Here is a 21906-nt window from a genome sequence, read left to right as displayed (position 1 = left end):
TACGATCAATTTTACTTCAAGATATTACCATGAAAAAAGTACTTGTTTTCAATTGTTTTTTCCTCCCACTTATGTTTCAAATTGTAACATATACTGTTGCAAACTTCTTTCTTCGGTGAAGACACGATGCATAATATGTATAAACAGTTAGGTCAATGGAACCTGACATTCTGTGAAAACAAAGTCCAATCTTTGTGACATTGTTGTGCGTAATTTGCGAAGTAGGCCCATGGGCGTGCTTCAGGATCGATGAGTCGTGTGAACTGTAAAGATTTGTGTTCATCTTAACTGTAACAGCGCTCGCCCTGCTCAAAACACCCGTTTAAACGTGCCAAAGTTGTGCTTGTTTGTGTTTCAATCACAGTATGCCACGCATGAAGCAGACGAACGAAGTCATGAAATTGACAAATCATGTTGCCATTTTGGTGATCGTGTTGGCTTCTTTGGCCAGACCATTGGAGTGAGTATTGACTGGTTTATTTGTGGATTGAAAGTGTAATCAGGACACACACACATACATACACACACGTGCGCGCGCACACACACACGCACACACACACACACACACAATGAAATCAAACAAACAAAAATAATGACATCAACTTGTGTGTGTATGTGTGTGTGTGATACATGTGTATATGTGTGGATATGTCTATTCATGTGTACACAAGTGATTGTGTGTTACATATGTATGTGTGCATATAATGATATATGCATGCTTATGTATATGTATGTATTTATGTTATATATATATATATATATGTGTGTGTGTGTGTGTGTGTAATAAGATTGATATTTCTTTGATTGACTCTGTCCACATGGCAGTGTCAATCATGATTTTATCCTGAGTAAGGACATCATTATTGTAATATAGTTGTAGCATGATGTTGATGTTCACATTGTTTCACCAGACAGTTTGGTCTAAAGGATTCTGATTTTCTTTTCTTTCTCTCTTTATTAACACGTTATCAGTTCAAAATGTATGTGATTTGGGGAGGGGTCTTTTGAATTTATGCCACAGATGATGCTGTGGAAATGAAGTTTGTTAGAAATTTGATTTGTGCTCACAGTTATCTTGTACCTGAGGCCTGAACTTGTCTTTAGCATCAGCAGACTAGTGACACGTGGCTAATTTTAAACACTTACACACACATTTGCTCATATTTCTAAACACTCACTCACACACACACACACACACACACACACACACACACACACACAGAGCATGCCACAGTCACATGCAAGGAAAGCCAGCCATACAGGAAATATAAGGATGACAGTACACATGCCTCAAGCTGTGACCCAACAACACTCATGTATACACACTCTCTTTCAGTCACTCAAGTCATTTCCAGACCGCATACCCCCCTCACCCCCAACTGCCCCCCACCCCTCCCCCCCACTTTCCCCGCTCCCCAAAACCCCCCTCCAAAAAAAAAAAAAAAAAAAGAAAAGTCAAACAAACAAAAAACAAAAACAAAAAACAATGAAAAACAAAACAACCCCTGATCTACAAAGATCTGTGTAACCATGACTGATTTGCCATGAACAATGTTTCATTTCAGAGGTTGAGTGTGCATATAGAATAAATGGTTTATCAAGAACAATGTTGTAATTTTAGAGGGCTAGTTTTCATACAGAAATGACTGATTCATTTTTGAACAGAAATGACTGATTTATTATAGAACACTGTTTCTTCATTTCAGAATGCAAGCGTGTACACAGAAGTGAATGGTTTATCATGAGCAATGTTTGTTCACTTCAGAGGGCGAGTATGCACGCGGGTAAGGTCCGAGCAAGGTGTCAAGGTCGTCAGCTATCCTGGGGAATGCCACCAGTCCTTTGAAGCCAACTGTGGCTGGTTCTCGTTTCAAAAATGTGTTTTTAACGAGTAAGTCATGTTCTGTTGAGTATGGGTTTTGCATGGTAATGACTAAATGAGTGAGATGGAGAGGCAGAGAAAGAGAGAGAGAGAGAGTGTGTGTCAAGTCAAGATTTTAATTCATGATGGTTAATTGAATAGGCAACAGTTCCCTTTTTTCATCAAGCCATCAATGAAAAAATAGAAAAAAAGATATTGGAAAGAGAGAGAGAGAGATTGTGTGTGTGTGTGTGTGTGTGTGTGTGTGTGTGTGTTAGTGAGGGCAAGCTTGTATATATCACATATGTATGTCAGTGTGTATGTTTGAACACATGTATGTGTGTGAGCGTGTGACTGTAAAAGTGTGTGTGTTAGTGCATGAATTATGAATTATTTATTTACCACACAAGGTCTGACCATTGCTTAGGATTTTGGTCAGGCATCTGCATTTTCCCCCTCCCTTTTTTTAACAGCAGATTTGGTCTACCAGCGTATATATGGTATGGATAAGTCCGCACGTTCTGAGACATCTTGACACTGAAACGGACACCACTTAATTTATTCGACCTGGTTTTGACTGCTCCCTCTCTCTCTCTCTCTCTCTTTTTCCCATGACGGACTTGTAACTGATTGATATTGATATTTGTGTGTGTGTGTGCATTCGATCTGTCCGTGCGCTAACGCTTGGTTTTTCATTGAGTAGATGATGATATTTGGTCTAGTTCGCTGTTTAGTAGGGGTGACTGTTGTTCACATGGAATGGTAGGAGATTTTTACATATGGTTGTGATATTTGTGTGGAGGGTTTCTTTTACGTGATATTGTGTAATGTGCCTCAAGCATTATAATATTTTAATGAAAGGTGCAATAGAAATCAGCTATTATTATTATTGTTTCCATGACCAGAACCGTGCCCTGTCTCAAAACGCGGAATATAACAGGAACAATCTATCGCATTGTGGAGGACTGCTGCCCAGGGTACCACAAAAACAGGGATGGAAGATGTGTTGGTAAGTGTTACCTTCTTTCAACCAGAACCTCATTGAATAGCAAATTAGCATGTACATGCCAAATTGAAATGAACTAATACTCATACTCTTGGAATGACAGTTTGCTGTTTGACAATTTTTTGAGAGAGCATGAAGTGTCATTCGTATGTTACAGAAAATGATTGTTTGCATGGAAATTGGAATTTATTCAGCAGATGATGTTGACAGTGTTGTTGTAAGCTTTGACTAAAACAGCATGGTTTGATTCAGCAAGAACAGAGACGATCTGTAGCGACAGAACAGTGGCTGAAGGCGAAAACGTGAAACAAAAAAAATATGTGTAACTTAATTTTGGAATTTCCCCTTTTTTTCTGACTGGTAGAATGCGATAGAGAGAGTATGAGAGATACAATGATAGGGAGAGATACTGAGGTTTTGAAAGCACAATAATGTGACGGAAAGACAATGAGAAATATTGAGGTTTTGAAAGTGCAATAATGCGACAGAAAGACAATGGGAGATATTGAGGTTTTGAAAGCGCAATAATGCGACAGAAAGACAATGAGAAATATCGAGGTTTTGAAAGCGCAATAATGCGACAGAAAGACAATGAGAAATATTGAGGTTTTGAAAGCGCAATAATGCGACAGAAAGACAATGGGAGATATTGAGGTTTTGAAAGCGCAATAGTGCGACAGAAAGACAGTGAGATATATTGAGGTTTTGAAAGCGCAATAGTGCGACAGAAAGACAATGAGATATATTGAGGTTTTGAAAGCGCAATTGTGCAACAGAAAGACAATGAGAGGGAAAGATATCGAGGTTTTAAAAGTGCAATAGTGCAACAGAAAGTGATGGAGAGGAGTTGTAACATGAGGAGAAAGGAAAGAAACAAGGGAAAGATCGGCATTGCTCAGGGTGCTGTGGTATATCTGTTTGATTTAGTTGTTAAACTCAGGCTTTTCTAGACTCCCAAGAAAGCACAGGCATGTATTGCATCGGCATAAGTCACATCTGTGTGGTTTCTGTCGCACCATTTGACATAGGGCGGTTGAGGATGCAGGACTTGATGGCGTACAACTAAATGATGAAGCACAGTGAATATAAACCTTGACAGTAAGTAATGAAGTGAACAAAAAATGAGAGAAGACCAAGTCAGACCCTAAAACCAAGTTGTCATATTCTTCACCTGCTGCGGACAACCAACCAACCGCCGCCAGTCCCTTCGGAGCTGGATTTGAACAACAAGACGTGGATAGCACCGACAGACAACAAGACGCAGACATCAACAGACAAGACACAGATATTAGGAGGCAAGACACAGACATCAACAGACAAGACACAGACATCAGCAGACAACAAAACACAGATATCAGGCGACAAGACACAGACATTAGCCAACAACAAGACACAGACATCAACAGACAACAAAACACTGACATCAGCCGAGGGGAACAGTGAACAGTTCCCTCCCCCTGACCTCCGCCAGTTTGGGGACTTGGTGACGACTGCGGCCGGCTTCAATCTGACAGGCCAAGGTATTGGGTGTTGTAACGCTGTCGTTGCTTCACTCACCCCCCCTTCCACCCTCCTCGTGTCATCACCGGTTGTGCCTCTTCAGTTTGGCTCCAGCTTTTGGCCTTGTCCTGTGTTGCGGAGCATCGTGGAAACAGCATGTCTGTGTTGCGGAGCATTGTGGAAACAGCATGTCTGTGGTTGCAGAGCATTGTGGAAACAACATGTCTGTGTTGTGTGGAGCATTGTGGAAACAACATGTCTGTGGTTGCAGAGCATTGTGGAAACAACATGTCTGTCTGTTGTGCAGGATTGTATAAAGTTAAGTGTGCATGTTGTGGAGGATTGTAATAAACACAGTCTGTCCATTGTGGAGGATTGTGTAAAAAGCTCAGTCTGTATTGTGGAGAAATTTGTAAAAAGCTCAGTCTGTCTGTTGTGGAGCATTGTGGAAAGCTCAATTTGTTTATGTTGTGGAGAATTGTAAAAAGCTCAACCTGTCTATTGTGGAGCATTGTGGAAAGCTCAACCTGTCTGCATTGTGGAGCTTTGTGGATAGCTTAGCCTATCTGCATTGTGGAGCTTTGTGGAAAGCTCAACCTCTCTGTATTGTGGAGCATTGTGGAAAGCTCAACCTGTCTGCATTGTGGAGCTTTGTGGAAAGCACGGCCTGTCTGTGTTGTGGAGCTTTGTGGAAAGCTCAACCTCTCTGTATTGTGGAGCTTTGTGGAAAGCACGGCCTGTCTGTGTTGTGGAGGTTTGTGGAAAGCACGGCCTGTCTGTGTTGTGGAGCATTGCGGAAAGCTCAGCCTCTGTGCTCCAGGATCGGATGGGACAAAGAGATGTGGATACATGTATGTGCAGTTGTTTGATTAAGGTTACAGTAAGATGTATATATATATTCATGTATACATGTGTGTACAATAGTTTAATTAATGTAACAGTAAGATGTGAATACATGTATGTACTGTAGTTTGATTCATATTACACTTACAGTCAGAAGTGTATAAATGTGTGTATAGTGGTTTAATTAATTTTAAAGTAAGATGTGCATGCTTGTATGTGCAGCCGTTTGATTAAAGTTACGGTAAACTGCGTGTATACGTCACGTGTGTGTGCAGTGGTTTGTTAAATGTCATAGCACAATGTGGTTTAGTACATGTTGCAGTAAAACAGATTCATCCAAATACATGGCAGTGTAGAAGTTGTCCTTGGAATAAACCTGTAATGTATGTGAGAGAGAGAGAGAAAGGAGAGAGAGAGAGAGGAGAGAGAGAGAAGCAACAAAGCTGCACAACAGAAAAAGAGAGTTTGGAATAACAAGGTAGAGGGAAAGGAGAAACATGCTTGTTGCTGGAAATGAAATGTTAACAATGATAATTATCAGTAAACTGCATGGAACACACACACGCGTGCGCCCGCATGCACACGCACACACACGCACACGCACACACACACACACACACACACAAACGTGTGCGCACATGCACACACATGCACACACAGTCACATACATACATACAGACAGACAGACACACACACACATGCACACACACATGCACATGTGTGCACACACGCACACACATGCACACACAGTCACATACAGACAGACACACACACACACACACACACACACACACACATATGCACACACAGTCACATACAGAGAGATAGACAGACACACACACACATACACACACACACACACACACTCTCTCTCTCTCTCAAGCGAGACCAACAGTTCTCTTTCTTTAGGACACACACACACTCTCTCTCTCTCTCTCTCTCTCTCTCTCTCTCTCTCTCTCTCTCTCTCTCTCTCTCAAGCGAGACCAACAGTTCTCTTTCTTTAGGACACACACACACACACACACAAACGCACTCTCTCTCTTTCTCTCATTCTCTCTCTCTGTCTCTGTATGAGACAAAGAGAAAGGATAGATGATGAAATAGGAGCAGGGTAAAGGCAAATATATATAGTGTGAGTACCAACCTCCTGCCCTGTACTTGTGTCAACACTAACCTTTGGACAGCTGTCAGTATACTGACCTTTGTACAGTCATTCAGGGCACTGACTTGTTGGCAGAACACTGATGTTGGGTCACAGCTTGAGTTCTGTGCATTGTCATCGTCCTCATGTTTCCTGTTGTATGGCTGGCTTTCCCAGCACACCACTGTGACATGCTGTGTGTGTGTCTGTGTGTAAGTGTGTGTGTGTGTTTGTGTGTGTGTGTGTGGGGGGGGGGGATAGGGGGGAAGGGTGAGGGTGAGGGGATGTTGGGGTGTGGTTTGGTGTGGTGTGTGTGTGTGTGTGTGTGTAGGGGGGTTGGGGGGGAGGTTGTGGGTGTGTGTATTGGGAATGGGGAGGGGAGGAGGGTTGGAGGGGTGTGGATGAGTGTGGGTGTGAGTGTGGGGTCAGGGGGTCGTGTGTGTGAGTGTGTGCATGTGTGTGTCTGTGTTTGTGTGTGTGTGTGTGTGTATGGGTGTGTGTGTGTGTTTGTGTGTATGGGGTTGAGGGTGAGGGGATGTTGGGGTGTGGTGTGGTGTGGTGTGTGTGTGTAGGGGGGTGGGGGTTGTGGGGGTGTGTATTGGGAACAGAGAGGGGGGTTTGGAGGGGTGTGGATGAGTGTGTGTGCATGTGGGTGTGAGTGTGTGTGTGTGGGGGGGGGGGGGGGGGGGGGGGGGGGGGCATGAGAGGTATGTGTGCAGTGCAGTCCCAATCAGGGTAAGTAACTGCATCAGTGTGTTGGTTCACTTGTGAAGCACTGTGTGAATCCTTTGTTCAGCCTGTGGAGACCAGAACAAAGTCACCAGTGTGAAACAGTTGTTGCACATGTTCACTGAGACATTGTGCTGTGTTGGGTCCATTGTGTGTCTTCATCGTCATCCTTTGTTCAGCACAAGTCATGTTGATAGTCTGTCACTAGGAACAGTCACCCTCTTCAGTGTCATCAAATCCAACACCATGAACTCAGCTCTTTATAGTCAGGCCTTAAAACCTACCATTTTCCAAAATAGACACTCCTTCTTTCTACCCACAGTTTCTCTTGTATTCAGTCTACATGTGTTGATGCTTTGTCTTTGAATCCCTTCATTTCAGAGTTATGTATGCATATGATGTCTGGTGTGAGCATGCTTGGATTCGTCTCCGCACAAGAGTCATCGCTGTGTAAACATGATTTATGTTACTTTTGATACTGAATGGTGTGATGACACCGGCTGTGCTATCTCAGGACAAGCAGGAGGAACAGTGGACTGGCAGGGTGAGAGGTATGAAGAGGATGTGGCCGACAGGGAGGGTAGAGTGACCTCTCTTTCCCATGACACTGGTCCAGGTATTGCTGCTAGTCACAGCTGTAGGCAGCAGAGGGTTTTAGTGTTACACACTCTCACTAATTGATCCTACTTGCTTCTTTGTTCCTACTAATGCATGTTGGATTCCTTTTTTTTTCTTTTTTCTTTTTACAATTTTTTTGTTGGATGGCCTTTTTGCTTGTTTACTTTTGCACTGACTTTTAACATTTTTAACTCTTTTTTTTTTCTTTTTTTTTTTGCTGACTTTTAACATTTCAAAATAATTTTTTCTTTTCTTTTTACTTTCTTTTCTTTCTTTCTTTTTCTCATTTTTTGTCATTGGTTTGTTTTGTTTTAATGGTTTTCCTGCTATCCTTTCTAGATCAAGTCCATTTTCAAGTGGTGGTTCCTTTTGGTGGGCTTGGTTTATGCTTCATGGTAAACTGCATTCTTTATGGTTTGAAATATTACAACATAATGATTAGCAACGCCAGATGATTCGTCCAGCATGATGATGGGTTGATGTGTATTGTAAAACATCGTGGATGAAAAGCGCTTAAAGTTAAAATGGTTTTGGCTGTCAGCATATGTCCTTGACAGATGTTCATTTGCTGTGTTTTGTTTCTGTTGTCTGTTTTGATAGGGGTGAGGGGAGGATGGTGGTCCACTTGATGCTGAGCTTTGTTGTCTGCCCCTGTTGGGATTGTTGACTTTGATGTGGAGTGTAGAGCGTTGTTAGCACTGTTGACTTTGATGTGGAGTGTAGAGCGTTGTTAGCACTGTTGACTTTGATGTGGAGTGTAGAGCGTTGTTAGCACTGTTGACTTTGATGTGGAGTGTAGAGCGTTGTTAGCACTGTTGACTTTGATGTGGAGTGTAGAGTGTTGTTAGGACTGTTGACTTTGATGTGGAGTGTAGAGTGTTGTTAGTACTGTTGACTTTGATGTGGAGTGTAGAGTGTTGTTAGCACTGTTGACTTTGATGTGGAGTGTAGAGCGTTGTTATCACTGTTGACTTTGATGTGGAGTGTAGAGCGTTGTTAGCACTGTTGACTTTGATGTGGAGTGTAGAGTGTTGTTAGCACTGTTGACTTTGATGTGGAGTGTAGAGCGTTGTTAGCACTGTTGACTTTGATGTGGAGTGTTGTTAGCACTGTTGACTTTGATGTGGAGTGTAGAGCGTTGTTAGCACTGTTGACTTTGATGTTTAGAGCGTTGTTAGCACTGTTGACTTTGATGTGGAGTGTTGTTAGCACTGTTGACTTTGATGTGGAGTGTAGAGCGTTGTTAGCACTGTTGACTTTGATGTGGAGTGTAGAGTGTTGTTAGCACTGTTGACTTTGATGTGGAGTGTTGTTAGCACTGTTGACTTTGATGTGGAGTGTAGAATGTTGTTAGCACTGTTGACTTTGATGTGGAGTGTAGAGCGTTGTTAGCACTGTTGACTTTGATGTGGAGTGTAGAGCGTTGTTAGCACTGTTGACTTTGATGTGGAGCGTTCTTAGCACTGTTGACTTTGATGTAGAGTGTAGAGTGTTGTTAGCACTGTTGACTTTGATGTGGAGTGTAGAGTGTTGTTAGCATTGTTGACTTTGATGTGGAGTGTAGAGCGTTGTTAGCACTGTTGACTTTGATGTAGAGTGTAGAGTGTTGTTAGCATTGTTGACTTTGATGTAGAGTGTAGAGTGTTGTTAGCACTGTTGACTTTGATGTGGAGTGTAGAATGTTGTTAGCACTGTTGACTTTGATGTGGAGTGTAGAGTGTTGTTAGCACTGTTGACTTTGATGTGGAGTGTAGAGTGTTGTTAGCACTGTTGACTTTGATGTGGAGTGTAGAGCGTTGTTAGCACTGTTGACTTTGATGTGGAGTAATATAATGTCTGTCACTGCATTTCAGCTATAACAATAAGATGTATATCTCTACTTTCCAGCCATAACACTAAAACATCAATCTCTGCATTACACAGACATAATGATTAAAACATCTGTAACTGGTTTCATTGGCTGCACTGGCTCCCAGACCAAGAATGGATTAAATATATTCTTGAAACATCCTGTCACAGCTTTTCTCTGGTTCATACCCTGCTTACATCCATGAGTTTCTGTCTGTCTACACACTTTCCAGACAACCGTGCTCTTCATCAGACTCTCTTCTCTTGTTTGTCCCCAGAATTAAAACTAAAAGTGATGGTGAAAGTGCTTTTTCTTACAATGCTCCTCAACTATGGAATTCTCTTCCTTTCAGTATACATCATATAGAAACTTCCCCTGCCTTTTAAAAAAAAAAAAAGAAAAGAAAGGAAAAGCTGTAAAAACCTATCTGTTCCAGCCTGACAACTGGGTCTTCTGCTTTTGCCCCCATTCTTACTGTTAGCCACTATTTATTTAAACAGTGTTGCATGTTCTTGAATGTAATATACATAGATTTTTAAAAAATCCAATTTATCTGCTTCTATCTACACCAAGGTGTTTGGCAATGAAATTGTTTGTATCCAAGATAATTAACATGTATTTGTATGTGTGGTTTCTCATTTATTCTTATTTATCTTTTTGAAGAAATTTCTGTATCACTTTTTGTTGCTTTGTATTTACAGTATGTATGTGTGTATGTGTGTAAATGTATGTATATATGTAAATGCATATACTTTTTATATGTATGTGCTTGTGTATGTGTGTGTGTGTGTGCGTGAACACATGTGAGTGTGTGTGTGTGTGTCTGTGAGTGTGAGAAAGTGTGTGTGTGTGTGTGTGTGTGTGTGTGTGTGGTGTATGCATTCATCTGTGCGTGCATGTGTGATTAGTATTATGAATGTGTGGATGATATGGGGATATTTAGTTCACTGTGTGGTTGAAGTGACTGTAAGCTGTATGCATAGAGTAGTTGTTAAAGAAATTTTTACTTTATGATTATGATTTTCATGTAAAATGGGTTTTTTTCATTTGTTGTGTTTTACTCCTGTGTTGTGCATTGAGCATTATTGTTTTTAAATGAAAGGAGCAATAGAAATACACTAATTATTTTTATTAATAGTAATGATATTATTATTATTGGAATTGTTATTATTATAGCAAGAAAACATGTATCTCTACATTACAGGCATGGTGGTAAAACATCTATCTGTGCATTTCTGAAATGACAGCAAATCATCTGGAGGGCTGAATTCCCTGTTACCTTTTAGCCAACTGTTTAGTCATGCTGCAACCCTCAGTGGTCTCTTGAAAGTTAAACTCTGTCCAGTTTCCCCTACTCTCCACTCCCATTTTGCCTATTAAATATATCTATGTTTGTCTGTTTGTCTGTCTGTCTGTCTGTCTCTCCCCTCTCTCTTTCTCTCTCAATTCATGTAAAGCTTTGAAAAGATGTGCAGTTGCTGTTGGTTAGTAATATATATTGTTTGATATGTTTTCTTTGTATACAGCTACGATTGTAGTTACTTGTTGAGGTCCTTTTCAGAATGAGCCGATGTTCTGAGGAATAAATAGCATTTCGTTTCATTGCTCTCTCTCACTCAGTCTGTCAGTCTCTGCACACACTCACACAGACACACAGAGGCACAGACACACACACACACACACACACACACACACACACACACACACACACACACTTGCACAAATATACAGACGTACACAAACACACAAACAGAGCGACTGAGTATGAAGGCAGATTGGGAAATCAGTGAGTCAGGAACAGGCGAATTAGGAATCGGGCGAATTGGAAACCGGCAAACTGTGATGCCACCAATCTGTGCATTACAGCCATGACTCTGAAGCCAGTGCCTGTGTGTGTTGCAGAGGACTGGGATCCTGACAGTGGCCAGGTGTCTGATGGTGGTGATGAAGACGACGACGACACGTTTTTCCTGGGGATTTCTCACGGAGCCTACGCGGGCATCATCTGCGGTATTTTGTTCATCGCCTGTGTGGCTCTGCTCACCGCTGTCCACTACCGCAAAAGGTGACCGACCGGCCTTTGTCTGTTGTCTGCTTGTGATGGACGTGCTTTTTCTTTAGTGTGTGTGTGTGTGTGTGTGTGTGTGTGTGTACATATGTGCTTGCACATACAGTGTGTGTGTGTGTATGTATCTATACATGTATCTCTTTTTCTCTCTCTTGTGTGTGAGTGTGTGTGTGTGTGTCTCTCTCTCTCTCTCTCTCTCTCTCTTTCTCTGTTTTTTCTCTCAGTTTTTTCTTTCTTTCTCTCTTTCCTTCTCTCTCTCTCTCTCTCTCTTTCTCTCTCTCTCTCTCCATATATATTAATGATCACACTCTGTTGGTGTCCTGGGCTCTGCTCCTTGTAGAGTAAACTGATGTAAGCACCGTGCACAGTAAGATATAAAGATAGACAAAAACAACAACAGTCTGTTCATGTTTTTAAAACCTGCTGTTACAGTTCAGCAAACTGCTACTGGAGTCCAGCTTCTTCAGGCTAGGGTACCAACACACACAAACACACACACACAGATATATATATATATATATATATATATATATATATATATATATATATATATATATATATATGTATGTTTGAAAGAACAAAAAGTCAGGTCTTGTTCCCACAGACGTTTATCTTTCTCTCAAGCTTTCACCTTGTGTTTGGACTTTGTCGGGCTGTCAAACACACATAAGGACCAGAGTCAGTTAACTAATAAAAAGGCACAAACTCCCACATACACCCACACACATATACACACACACACACATACACACACACGTGCATGCACGCATTCACATACACTCTCTCTCACCTCCACAAACTCAAACATAAAAACACACACACTGGCATCTGTCGCATACACAGGCATCTATAAGTTGGGCAATGCTTGAGTAGAACCCTAGAAGTAGTTTTTCACACACCACATCTCAACTCAACTCTCACACACACACACTTCAGAAACAAACCTCTTTCCACAGCTCTAAGGTTGTTGTTTTTCTCATTCTCCCCCTTGCCCCCCCCCCCCCCCCCCCCTTTCATGCGCACAACAACAAACACCCCCCCCCCCCCACATATACACATGCCCACACACCAGAACTATGCAGTGATTTGAGACTGGCCGAGATATATATGTGTGTGTGTGTGTGCGTTTTTTCAGGAAGCTCCAGGAACAAAAGAAGAACGCAATGGCAGCAGACCAGGAGGCAGCACAGAGACAGCAGATGATTCCCCTGGAGAAAATGGATGCTGCTGCCCCTGTGGCCACCTGAACCTTGACCTCGAACCTTGACCCTCACCATCACCCTGACCCCCTGGACAGTGCCCTCATGGCCACCTGACCCTTGACCCTCACCTTCTACCCTGATACCCGTGGAGGAAATAGATGCTGCTGCTTCTGTGACCACCTGAACCTTGACCCTGAACATTGACCTGAAATTTGACCCTGAACCATGACCTTGGCCCCTTTACCCTTTGTCTTGGTCCCTAGATGTGTAGTCATCACTTCACAGTGCTTGGTTCACTCCCTTTGTTCACTCACTGTCAGTTGATTAGTCTGATTTTGGAACATCTATGCTGTCAGTTGATAATTCTGATTTGGAACATCCACACTGCCAGTTGACCTTCATTCATTTGGTTTGCTTAGAAACCCACAACACATGGACACTAAGAATACAACATACAATTAATCACAAAAAAAGTGTTACATTCTGTAATAAACCAGTATATGCATCAGATGCAGACACTGAATTTCTATTAAAAAAAAAACCCAACAACAACAGAAATGCGAGAATGAAGCCAGTATAATTGTTTATTTTTATTATATATATATTTTTTTTCTTTCTTCTGAGTTGTGTGTTTTGATGATGACGATGCGATGACAAAACAGTGCAGCGAAGTCAACAAAGTGAGAGTTCTGGCAGGAACATAGCTCAACAGAACTGTTCTGGCACTGATGACTTGACACCCAAACATAGCTCGACAGAACTGTTCTGGCACTGATGACTTGACACCCAAACATAACTCGACAGAACTGTTCTGGCACTGATGACTTGACACCCAAACATAGCTCGACAGAACTGTTCTGGCACTGATGACTTGACACCCAAACATAGCTCGACAGAACTGTTCTGGCACTGATGACTTGACACCCAAACATAGCTCGACAGAACTGTTCTGGCACTGATGACTTGACACCCGAACATAGCTCGACAGAACTGTTCTGGCACTGATGACTTGACACCCAAACATAGCTCGACAGAACTGTTTTGGCACTGATGACTTGACACCCGAACATAGCTCGACAGAACTGTTTTGGCACTGATGACTTGACACCCAAACATAGCTCGACAGAACTGTTCTGGCACTGATGACTTGACACCCAAACATAGCTCGACAGAACTGTTCTGGCACTGATGACTTGACACCCAAACATAGCTCGACAGAACTGGTTTGGCACTGATGACTTGACACCCAAACATAGCTCGACAGAACTGTTCTGGCACTGATGACACCCAAACATAGCTCGACAGAACTGTTCTGGCACTGATGACTTGACACCCAAACATAGCTTGACAGAACTGTTCTGGCACTGATGACTTGACACCCAAACATAGCTCGACAGAACTGTTCTGGCACTGATGACACCCAAACATAGCTCGACAGAACTGTTCTGGCACTGATGACTTGACACCCAAACATAGCTTGACAGAACTGTTCTGGCACTGATGACTTGACACCCAAACATAGCTCGACAGAACTGTTCTGGCACTGATGACTTGACACCCAAACATAGCTCGACAGAACTGGTTTGGCACTGATGACTTGACACCCAAACATAGCTCGACAGAACTGTTCTGGCACTGATGACTTGACACCCAAACATAGCTCGACAGAACTGGTTTGGCACTGATGACTTGACACCCAAACATAGCTCGACAGAACTGGTTTGGCACTGATGACTTGACACCCAAACATAGCTCGACAGAACTGTTCTGGCACTGATGACTTGACACCCAAACATAACTCGACAGAACTGTTCTGGCACTGATGACTTGACACCCAAACATAGCTCGACAGAACTGTTCTGGCACTGATGACTTGACAGGATGTTTCTCCCCTTTCACTTCCTGTTGGGTCAAGAGGCATAGAACATGCTATATGTACGAGGCGCAGAACATGCTATGTGTACGAGGCGCAGAACATGCTATGTGTACGAGGCGCAGAACATGCTATGTGTACGAGGCGCAGAACATGCTATGTGTACGAGGCGCAGAACATGCTATATGTACCAGGCACAGAACATGCTATATGTACGAGGCGCAGAACATGCTATATGTACGAGGCACAGAACATGCTATATGTACGAGGCGCAGAACATGCTATATGTACCAGGCGCAGAACATGCTATGTGTACGAGGCGCAGAACATGCTATATGTACCAGGCGCAGAACATGCTATGTGTACGAGGCGCAGAACATGCTATATGTACGAGGCGCAGAACATGCTATATGTACGAGGCACAGAACATGCTATATGTACGAGGCACAGAACATGCTATATGTACGAGGCGCAGAACATGCTATGTGTACGAGGCGCAAAACGTGCTATATGTACGAGGCACAGAACATGCTATGTGTACGAGGCGCAAAACATGCTATATGTATGAGGCGCAGAACGTGCTATGTGTACGAGGCGCAGAACATGCTATGTGTACGAGGCGCAGAACATGCTATGTGTACGAGGCGCAGAACATGCTATGTGTACGAGGCGCAGAACATGCTATGTGTACGAGGCGCAGAACGTGACAATCATTTTGTTCTCTCTGTCGTAGTGTGGGGGATGTTAACGTTACAAACCATTCAGAAAGAAAATTGTTCTCCTCCAGCAAACTTTTGGACAGTGGGATTTCTTTTGTTTTCTGAATGACCTCAAGCTGATACAGTTATGGACAGAAGCGTAATTCATTTGTTTGCTGGTAAGAAGGTTGCCTGTAAGGCATATATTTTATTTTATACATTGATGGAACAGGTTGTTTGTGAGGTGTTCACTTTATTTGTACACTGGTAGGTTGCGTTGCTTGTAAATACAATACCTTACTAAAGCAAAGAAACAGTTTAAGAAAAAGCATTCCAGTGTTTACGGGGGTACACTGTTAATAGTCTTTATAATTTGGAGAGTGGGTTTTTGTTCATTGTTACTTTTTGAAATAATTTGGTGTGATACCTGTGTGGCGTTTGCTATACTGGTGGACATTTGTCTCTCTGTGGTTAGTATGTGTGATTAAAACACATTATGTCTTTCTGTGGCTTAATTTGTGTGATTCAAACACACTGTGTTTCTCTGTGTTTAGTGTGTGTGTTATCAAATCACACTTTGTCTCTCTGTTGTTAGTGTGTGTGTGTGTGTGTGTGTGTGTGTGTGATTCAAACACACCTTGTCTCTCACTTTTCTAATGCCTTGGAACTGATCTGACTGTAAATATGTGTGTTGTGGAACATATGAAAATGAGAATAACTTATGATACAACATTACTGACAAGTCTTTGTTATTTATCATGTAGTTGTACATAACACAGCTGATACGCAGAGAGGCTGTCGTCGTTGACAGTCGATAAATCATTATACTATGGTGTACTGCATGATACTCCTATCGACCAGTGAATCATTGATACTGTGTTTTGAGGCAAACACTCATTGTTTGGGGGTTTATTATCACATGTGTGTAGACAGCTTACACTCATTGTTTGGGGGTTTATCATCACGTGTGTAGACAATTTACACTCATTGTTTTGTGGTTAATCAGCACATGTGTGTGTAGACAGTTTACACTCATTGTTTTGTGGTTAATCAGCACATGTGTGTGTAGACAGTTTACACTCATTATTTTGGGGTTTATCACTACATGTGTATAGAATGCTAACACTCATTGTTTGGGGTTTATCAACACATATGTAGACAGTTTACACTTATTGTTTTGGGGTTTACCAACACATATGTTGACAGTTTATACTCATTGTTTCAGGGTTTATCACCACCACATGTGTAGACAGTTTACACTTATTGTTTCGGGGTTTATCACTACCTGTGTAGATAACTTACACTGATTGTTTTGGGGTTTATCATCACATGTGTAGGTAGCTTACACTCATTGTTACGGGGTTTATCATCATGTGTGTAGACAGTTTACACTCTTTGTTTTGGGGTTTATCACTAGGTGTGTGTAGGTAGCTTACACTCATTGTTACGGGGTTTATCATCATGTGTGTAGACAGTTTACACTCTTTGTTTTGGGGTTTATCACCACGGGTTTCAACCGTTTACACATTGTTTTGGGGTTTATCACTAGGTGTGTGTAGATAGCTTACACTTATTGTTATGGGGTTTATCATCATGTGTGTAGACAGTTTACACTCATTGTTTTGGGGTTTATCACCACAGGTTTCGACCGTTTACACATTGTTTTGGGGTTTATCACTAGGTGTGTGTAGATAGCTTACACTTATTGTTATGGGGTTTATCATCATGTGTGTAGACAGTTTACACTCATTGTTTTGGGGTTTATCACCACAGGTTTCGACCGTTTACACTCATTGTTTTGGGGTTTATCACTAGGTGTGTGTAGATAGCTTACACTCATTGTTTTGGGGTTCAGCGTCACATTTCTGTAGACAACGATGTATACTTTATCCAGTATCCCAAACTTACGGAAATGATGAGCTAGAAATTTCCTTTAGTTCTGTTGCTGTTTTATTTATCAGCCAATTCCCCACTTCTTTTCTCCTTTTGTACAGTTTTGTGAGAGAATTGTCCCCCTTTTCTCTGTCATTTTCTGTGGTCTTTTGTACAGTTTTGTGAGAGAATTGTCCCCCTTTTCTGTCATTTTCTGTGGTCTTTTGTACAGTTTTGTGAGAGAATTGCCCCCCTTTTCATTGCCAGTCTCTGCTGTACAGCTTTGTTAGAGAATTGTCCCCCTTTTCTCTGTCATCTTTTTTGATCTTTGAGAATTGTCCCCCTTTACTCTTCCAGTCTTTGCTGTAAAGGTTTGTTAGAGAATTGTCCCCCTTTTCTTTGCCGGTTTGTATTGTGTGATGTGCTGGCCTGGCTGCCTACTGGGGTGGTTAGAGTGGAGGACTTTCGATCTCATAGTCCTGGTTTGAATCCTGGCCATGGTGGGTAAAGGGTGGAAATCTGTTTTCAATCTCCCGGGTCAATGTACGTTCAAACCAACTAATGTTTTAACCCCCTTTGTGTGTACACACATGCAGACGATCAAATACTCACACTGAAGATGCAATCGTCCCATGTCAGTGTTTGATGGATAAGGGAAACATGACTATTGCCAGCATGCACACCCCCGAAAATGGATTTTGGTTGCCTGTATGGCAGGATTAAAAGTCATTTACATAAAATCCAGCTTGTTGATGGGAGCAAACATGGGATTGACAGTTCTCCACACAGTTTACATTGGGTATCACTCCATGGGAGTGACGGCCCTTCATGCAGTTTACATCAGGACGGGCGCAATAGCCAAGTGGTTAAAGCGTTGGGACTTTCAATCAGAGGGTCCTGTGTTTGAATCTTGGTAACGGCCCCTGTAGTGTAATGGGTGGAGATTTTTCCGATTTCCCTGGTCAACATATGCGCAGACCTGCTTGTGCCTGAACCCCCTTCATGTGTATACGCAAGCAGAAGATCAAATATGCACGTCAATTCATGTCAGCATTTGGTGGGTTATGGAAACAAGAACATACCCAGCATGCACCCCCCAGAAAACTGAGAATGGGTGCCTCCATGGGAGGGTAAAAACAGTCATACACCTAAACGCCCATTTAATTACACATACTTCACCGTGACCCAACTAGTGCAGACTCTGGCAGGGGTCTGACATTCCTGTCCTGTGCAAACTACTATCCGCCTATGCGGAGAAAACGAAACTATGGCCGATAACCTCCCGGAAGTAGGTAACCTCCCCTTTATCCCGCTGGCTAGCGCCCTCTTTTTCCGGCAGCCATCATGACTCCTGTTCCTGTGCTCTTCATACGGCTAAGTTTTTTCTTATTTTCTGCCTGTCTGTTGATTCCCTGGCGCCCACTCATGTACATGCGAGTGAACATGGGAGCTGCAGCCCAGCAGCCCAGGAACAAAGAAGAAGAAGAAATTTACATCAGTAATCACTCCATGGGAGTGACAGCCTTTTACGCAGTTTACATCAGGAATTACGCCACTTCTTCAGAGGTGGACTTCCTTTTTAGTCAACATTTTTCCTTTTTTTTTTTTTTTGATTTCAAAGGAAAAAAGTCAATGTTTTATTTCCGGAGATTTTTGTGGGGAAACTTGTCTGCTCCCAGTGAAAGGCAGTTGACAAAAACAGCAGCTACTGTTACTGTTTGTTTATTGTTCTGATGTGTTGAATTGTGGGGTGTTTGTGTTTTGTGGGATCCATGGTAATGACTTATGATGTGTCAGTGTTTGTGATGACTTATGATGTGTTTGTGTTTTTTGAGTTTGGTTGTCATGACTTATGAGGTTTCAAGTGTTTGGTGAGTTTCGTTTTGATGACTTGAGAGGTGTTAGTGTTTTGTGAGTTGTGTTGACTCGTGAGGTTTCAAGTGTTTTTTTGAGTTGTGTTGTGTTGACTTGTGAGGTTTCAAGTGTTCTGTGAGCTCTGTTGTGTTGACTTATGTGGTGTTAGTGTTCTGTGAGCTCTGTTGTGTTGACTTATGTGGTGTTAGTGTTCTGTGAGCTCTGTTGTGTTGACTTATGAGGTGTCAGTGTATTGTGAGTTTCGATGTGATGGCTTAACACGGTGTCAGTGTTTGGTAAGTTGTGTTTTGATGACTTACGAGGTGTTGGTGTAATGTGAGTTGATACTGACCTCTGATCATTCTCTTGACGCCTGTTGGTGATGTTGGAATACTGGTTATGTGTGTGGTGATGTTGGAATACTGGTTATGTGTGTGGTGGTGTAGGAATACTGGTTATGTGTGTGGTGATGTTGGAATACTGGTTATGTGTGTGGTGGTGTAGGAATACTGGTTATGTGTGTGATGATGTGGGAATACTGGTTATGTGTGTGGCAAGTTTGGTGTTTGTTCATTCTGATCTTCAGGCAGTGTTGATGACAAGGATATGATGTTAGCATGCTTGTACATGCCTGTGATGCTGTTTGTGTTAGTCTGTGTTTTTAGTGTATAATTTAGACCCGTTTGTGTTTGCAGGCATGAGTTTGTGGTGTGTGTGTGTGTGTGCGCGCGTGCATGCATGTGTGAAAAGAAAGACTATTTCAGGACACCAGTGGTCACAACTTGAGTTGTGGATAGAGAGAAAGAGGGAAGTTGGACAAGTCTGGATTGACAGAAGAGGGGAAGAAGACAGGCGTACAGTTACTGAAATACTCACTCTGACAAGCTGTGAACACTCAGGGAATGTTGTGGGGGAGAAAGTGATGGGTTATTTTATTAAGTGTATGATGGAGAGAAAATGGTGGGATATTATGTGTATGATGGAGAGAAATTAATGTGTATTATGGGGCTACCTTTTGTAAGTCTCAACTCTTGGAAGATGATCATTAGTTTTTATAATGCCACAGTTGGTGATTAGTTTTCATTATGCTATAACTAGGTGTTAAGTTTTGAGTTTTAGGAAAATGGTACTTGTAGGAGAAAGGTAATTATGAATGACAGGTAGTAGCTGACAGAAGGATGATAACTATGAATACTTTGTGTTTAAATCGACAGAAAATATAATGATAGTCCACAAGTGATTAAATCTGTGGCATGTTTTGTATTAAAAGTGAACAGTCCCTTCTTTCATTCCATGAGGATAGGAACTGCTGTTTTCTTTTCTTTTCTTTTAAAATTTTTTTTTTTTGGGGGGGGGGGGTTGTGTGTGGAACAAACTGTGTGCCATCTCTTGTCCGGTTTGTGATCTTTGTCTTGGTGCCATTGACAACGACACAACAGAAGGCACTGATGTAACTCGTAAACCGGTCAGTGGTTTATGATGTACACTACTACCACTACATGCTTGCATTTCACACAGACACATACTAATTCAATGATTTGGCAAGAATTTACACTGCTTCATAAATTTTATGTAAGGAATGCTAAGAAAATACTCTTGCACACACTGCTTTCAAACATGCATAATTTCATTGAATATACAGGTTGTAACGTGTGTGTGTGTGTGCATGCAACTGTGTGTATGTTTTGGGTACTATGTACAGTCCATACTTGACAGCTGAAATATGTATCAGGACTTGTATGTATACAACTTGAAATGTATTGTCATGTGCATGACTGTCTCTTCCAGCAGAATGTTGTAATGCACATACTGTGTCACTTTTGGTATTATGCTTTGTCATGTACATAGTGTGTGTGACTTGGGTATTATGCTATTTATGTACATTATGTGTGTGACCTGGGTATAATGCTAGTGTATATATTCTTTGTCTTTAATGCCTTTTTCAGTGGAAGTGGAAATAACTTTTCAATTAAAAGAACAAACAAGCTTACTTTTCATTTTTATTACTGTATGAATGACCATATAGAAATTCACAGACCTCTGAAATTTCGGTCACTTTCTGCATCTATAATGTTAATGTGCGAGTAGTTTGTGTTTTACATACATGTGTAATTTGTATCCTGTATGAATGGTGCATATGCGCATCTGTTTGTCAGATGAAGTGTACCAATATAACAAAAACTATTTTTCTCCATTGTTAGCAAGGAAGGAATGATATGGCTGTGTGCATATCAAGTATAGCTGGTTTGGTGTGACTGCACACTGACCAGATTCCCAAGATTTCCATCACGGAGAACTGGTACCAGGAAAACGTCCAACAGGCAGACCCATACAGATGTCTGCAAGAGACCTGAAGGCCTTCAATGTTGATCTGAACGCCTGGGAAGCTGATGCCTGTGAACAAACAGCTTGTAGGCAGACAGTGCACAAAGGCCTGGGAAGCTGATGCCTGTGAACAAACAGCTTGTAGGCAGACAGTGCACAAAGGCCTGCGAAGCTGATGCCTGTGAACAAACAGCTTGTAGGCAGACAGTGCACAAAGGCCTGGGAAGCTGATGCCTGTGAACAAACAGCTTGTAGGCAGACAGTGCACAAAGGCCTGCGAAGCTGATGCCTGTGAACAAACAGCTTGTAGGCAGACTGCAGAAAGGCCTCACCAAGTTCCAAAGAGATGCTTGATGGCGCAACAGCCCAGTGGCTGAAGCATTGGACTGTCAGTCTGAGGGTCCTGGGTTCTTCTTCTTCGTTTGTGGGCTGCAACTCCCACGTTCACTCGTATGTACACGAGT

At 42.0% G+C, this 21906-nt stretch overlaps 1 protein-coding gene across 5 annotated transcripts; it reads left to right on the top strand.

The window, feature by feature from the left end:
• The first annotated feature begins 161 nt into the window (after window positions 1-161).
• Window positions 162-21107, top strand: LOC143274910 (uncharacterized). 5 transcript variants are annotated; one of them, XM_076578894.1, is made up of 8 exons: window positions 162-460; window positions 1766-1891; window positions 2767-2870; window positions 4070-4387; window positions 11453-11615; window positions 12754-16728; window positions 16819-19279; window positions 19360-21107. In XM_076578894.1, exons 1-6 carry the CDS (start codon window positions 366-368, stop codon window positions 12863-12865), a joined length of 918 nt encoding a protein of 305 aa, XP_076435009.1. In that variant the 5' UTR covers window positions 162-365; the 3' UTR covers window positions 12866-16728; window positions 16819-19279; window positions 19360-21107. The 5 variants fall into 5 exon arrangements, with proteins under 5 accessions (XP_076435009.1, XP_076435008.1, XP_076435010.1 ...); XM_076578893.1 differs by having other exon boundaries at window positions 16819-19319; XM_076578895.1 differs by lacking the exon at window positions 4070-4387 and adding an exon at window positions 7598-7699 and having other exon boundaries at window positions 16819-21107.
• The last annotated feature ends 799 nt before the right edge of the window (window positions 21108-21906 follow it).

The sequence above is a fragment of the Babylonia areolata genome, chromosome 29 (genome assembly GCF_041734735.1).
Source record: "Babylonia areolata isolate BAREFJ2019XMU chromosome 29, ASM4173473v1, whole genome shotgun sequence".
NCBI lineage: Eukaryota > Metazoa > Mollusca > Gastropoda > Neogastropoda > Buccinidae > Babylonia > Babylonia areolata.
Note: the sequence above shows the minus strand (reverse complement) of the source record. Positions and strands in the feature narration are given on the sequence as shown.

Coding starts and splice junctions, on each gene's coding strand:
- LOC143274910 (XM_076578894.1), top strand. CDS start 366: ATGCCACGCATGAAGCAGACGAACGAAGTCATGAAATTGACAAATCAT. Junction 1,892..2,766: donor CAAAAATGTGTTTTTAACGA/GTAAGTCATGTT, acceptor TTCCATGACCAG/AACCGTGCCCTGTCTCAAAA. Junction 4,388..11,452: donor CTTCAATCTGACAGGCCAAG/GTATTGGGTGTT, acceptor TGTGTGTTGCAG/AGGACTGGGATCCTGACAGT.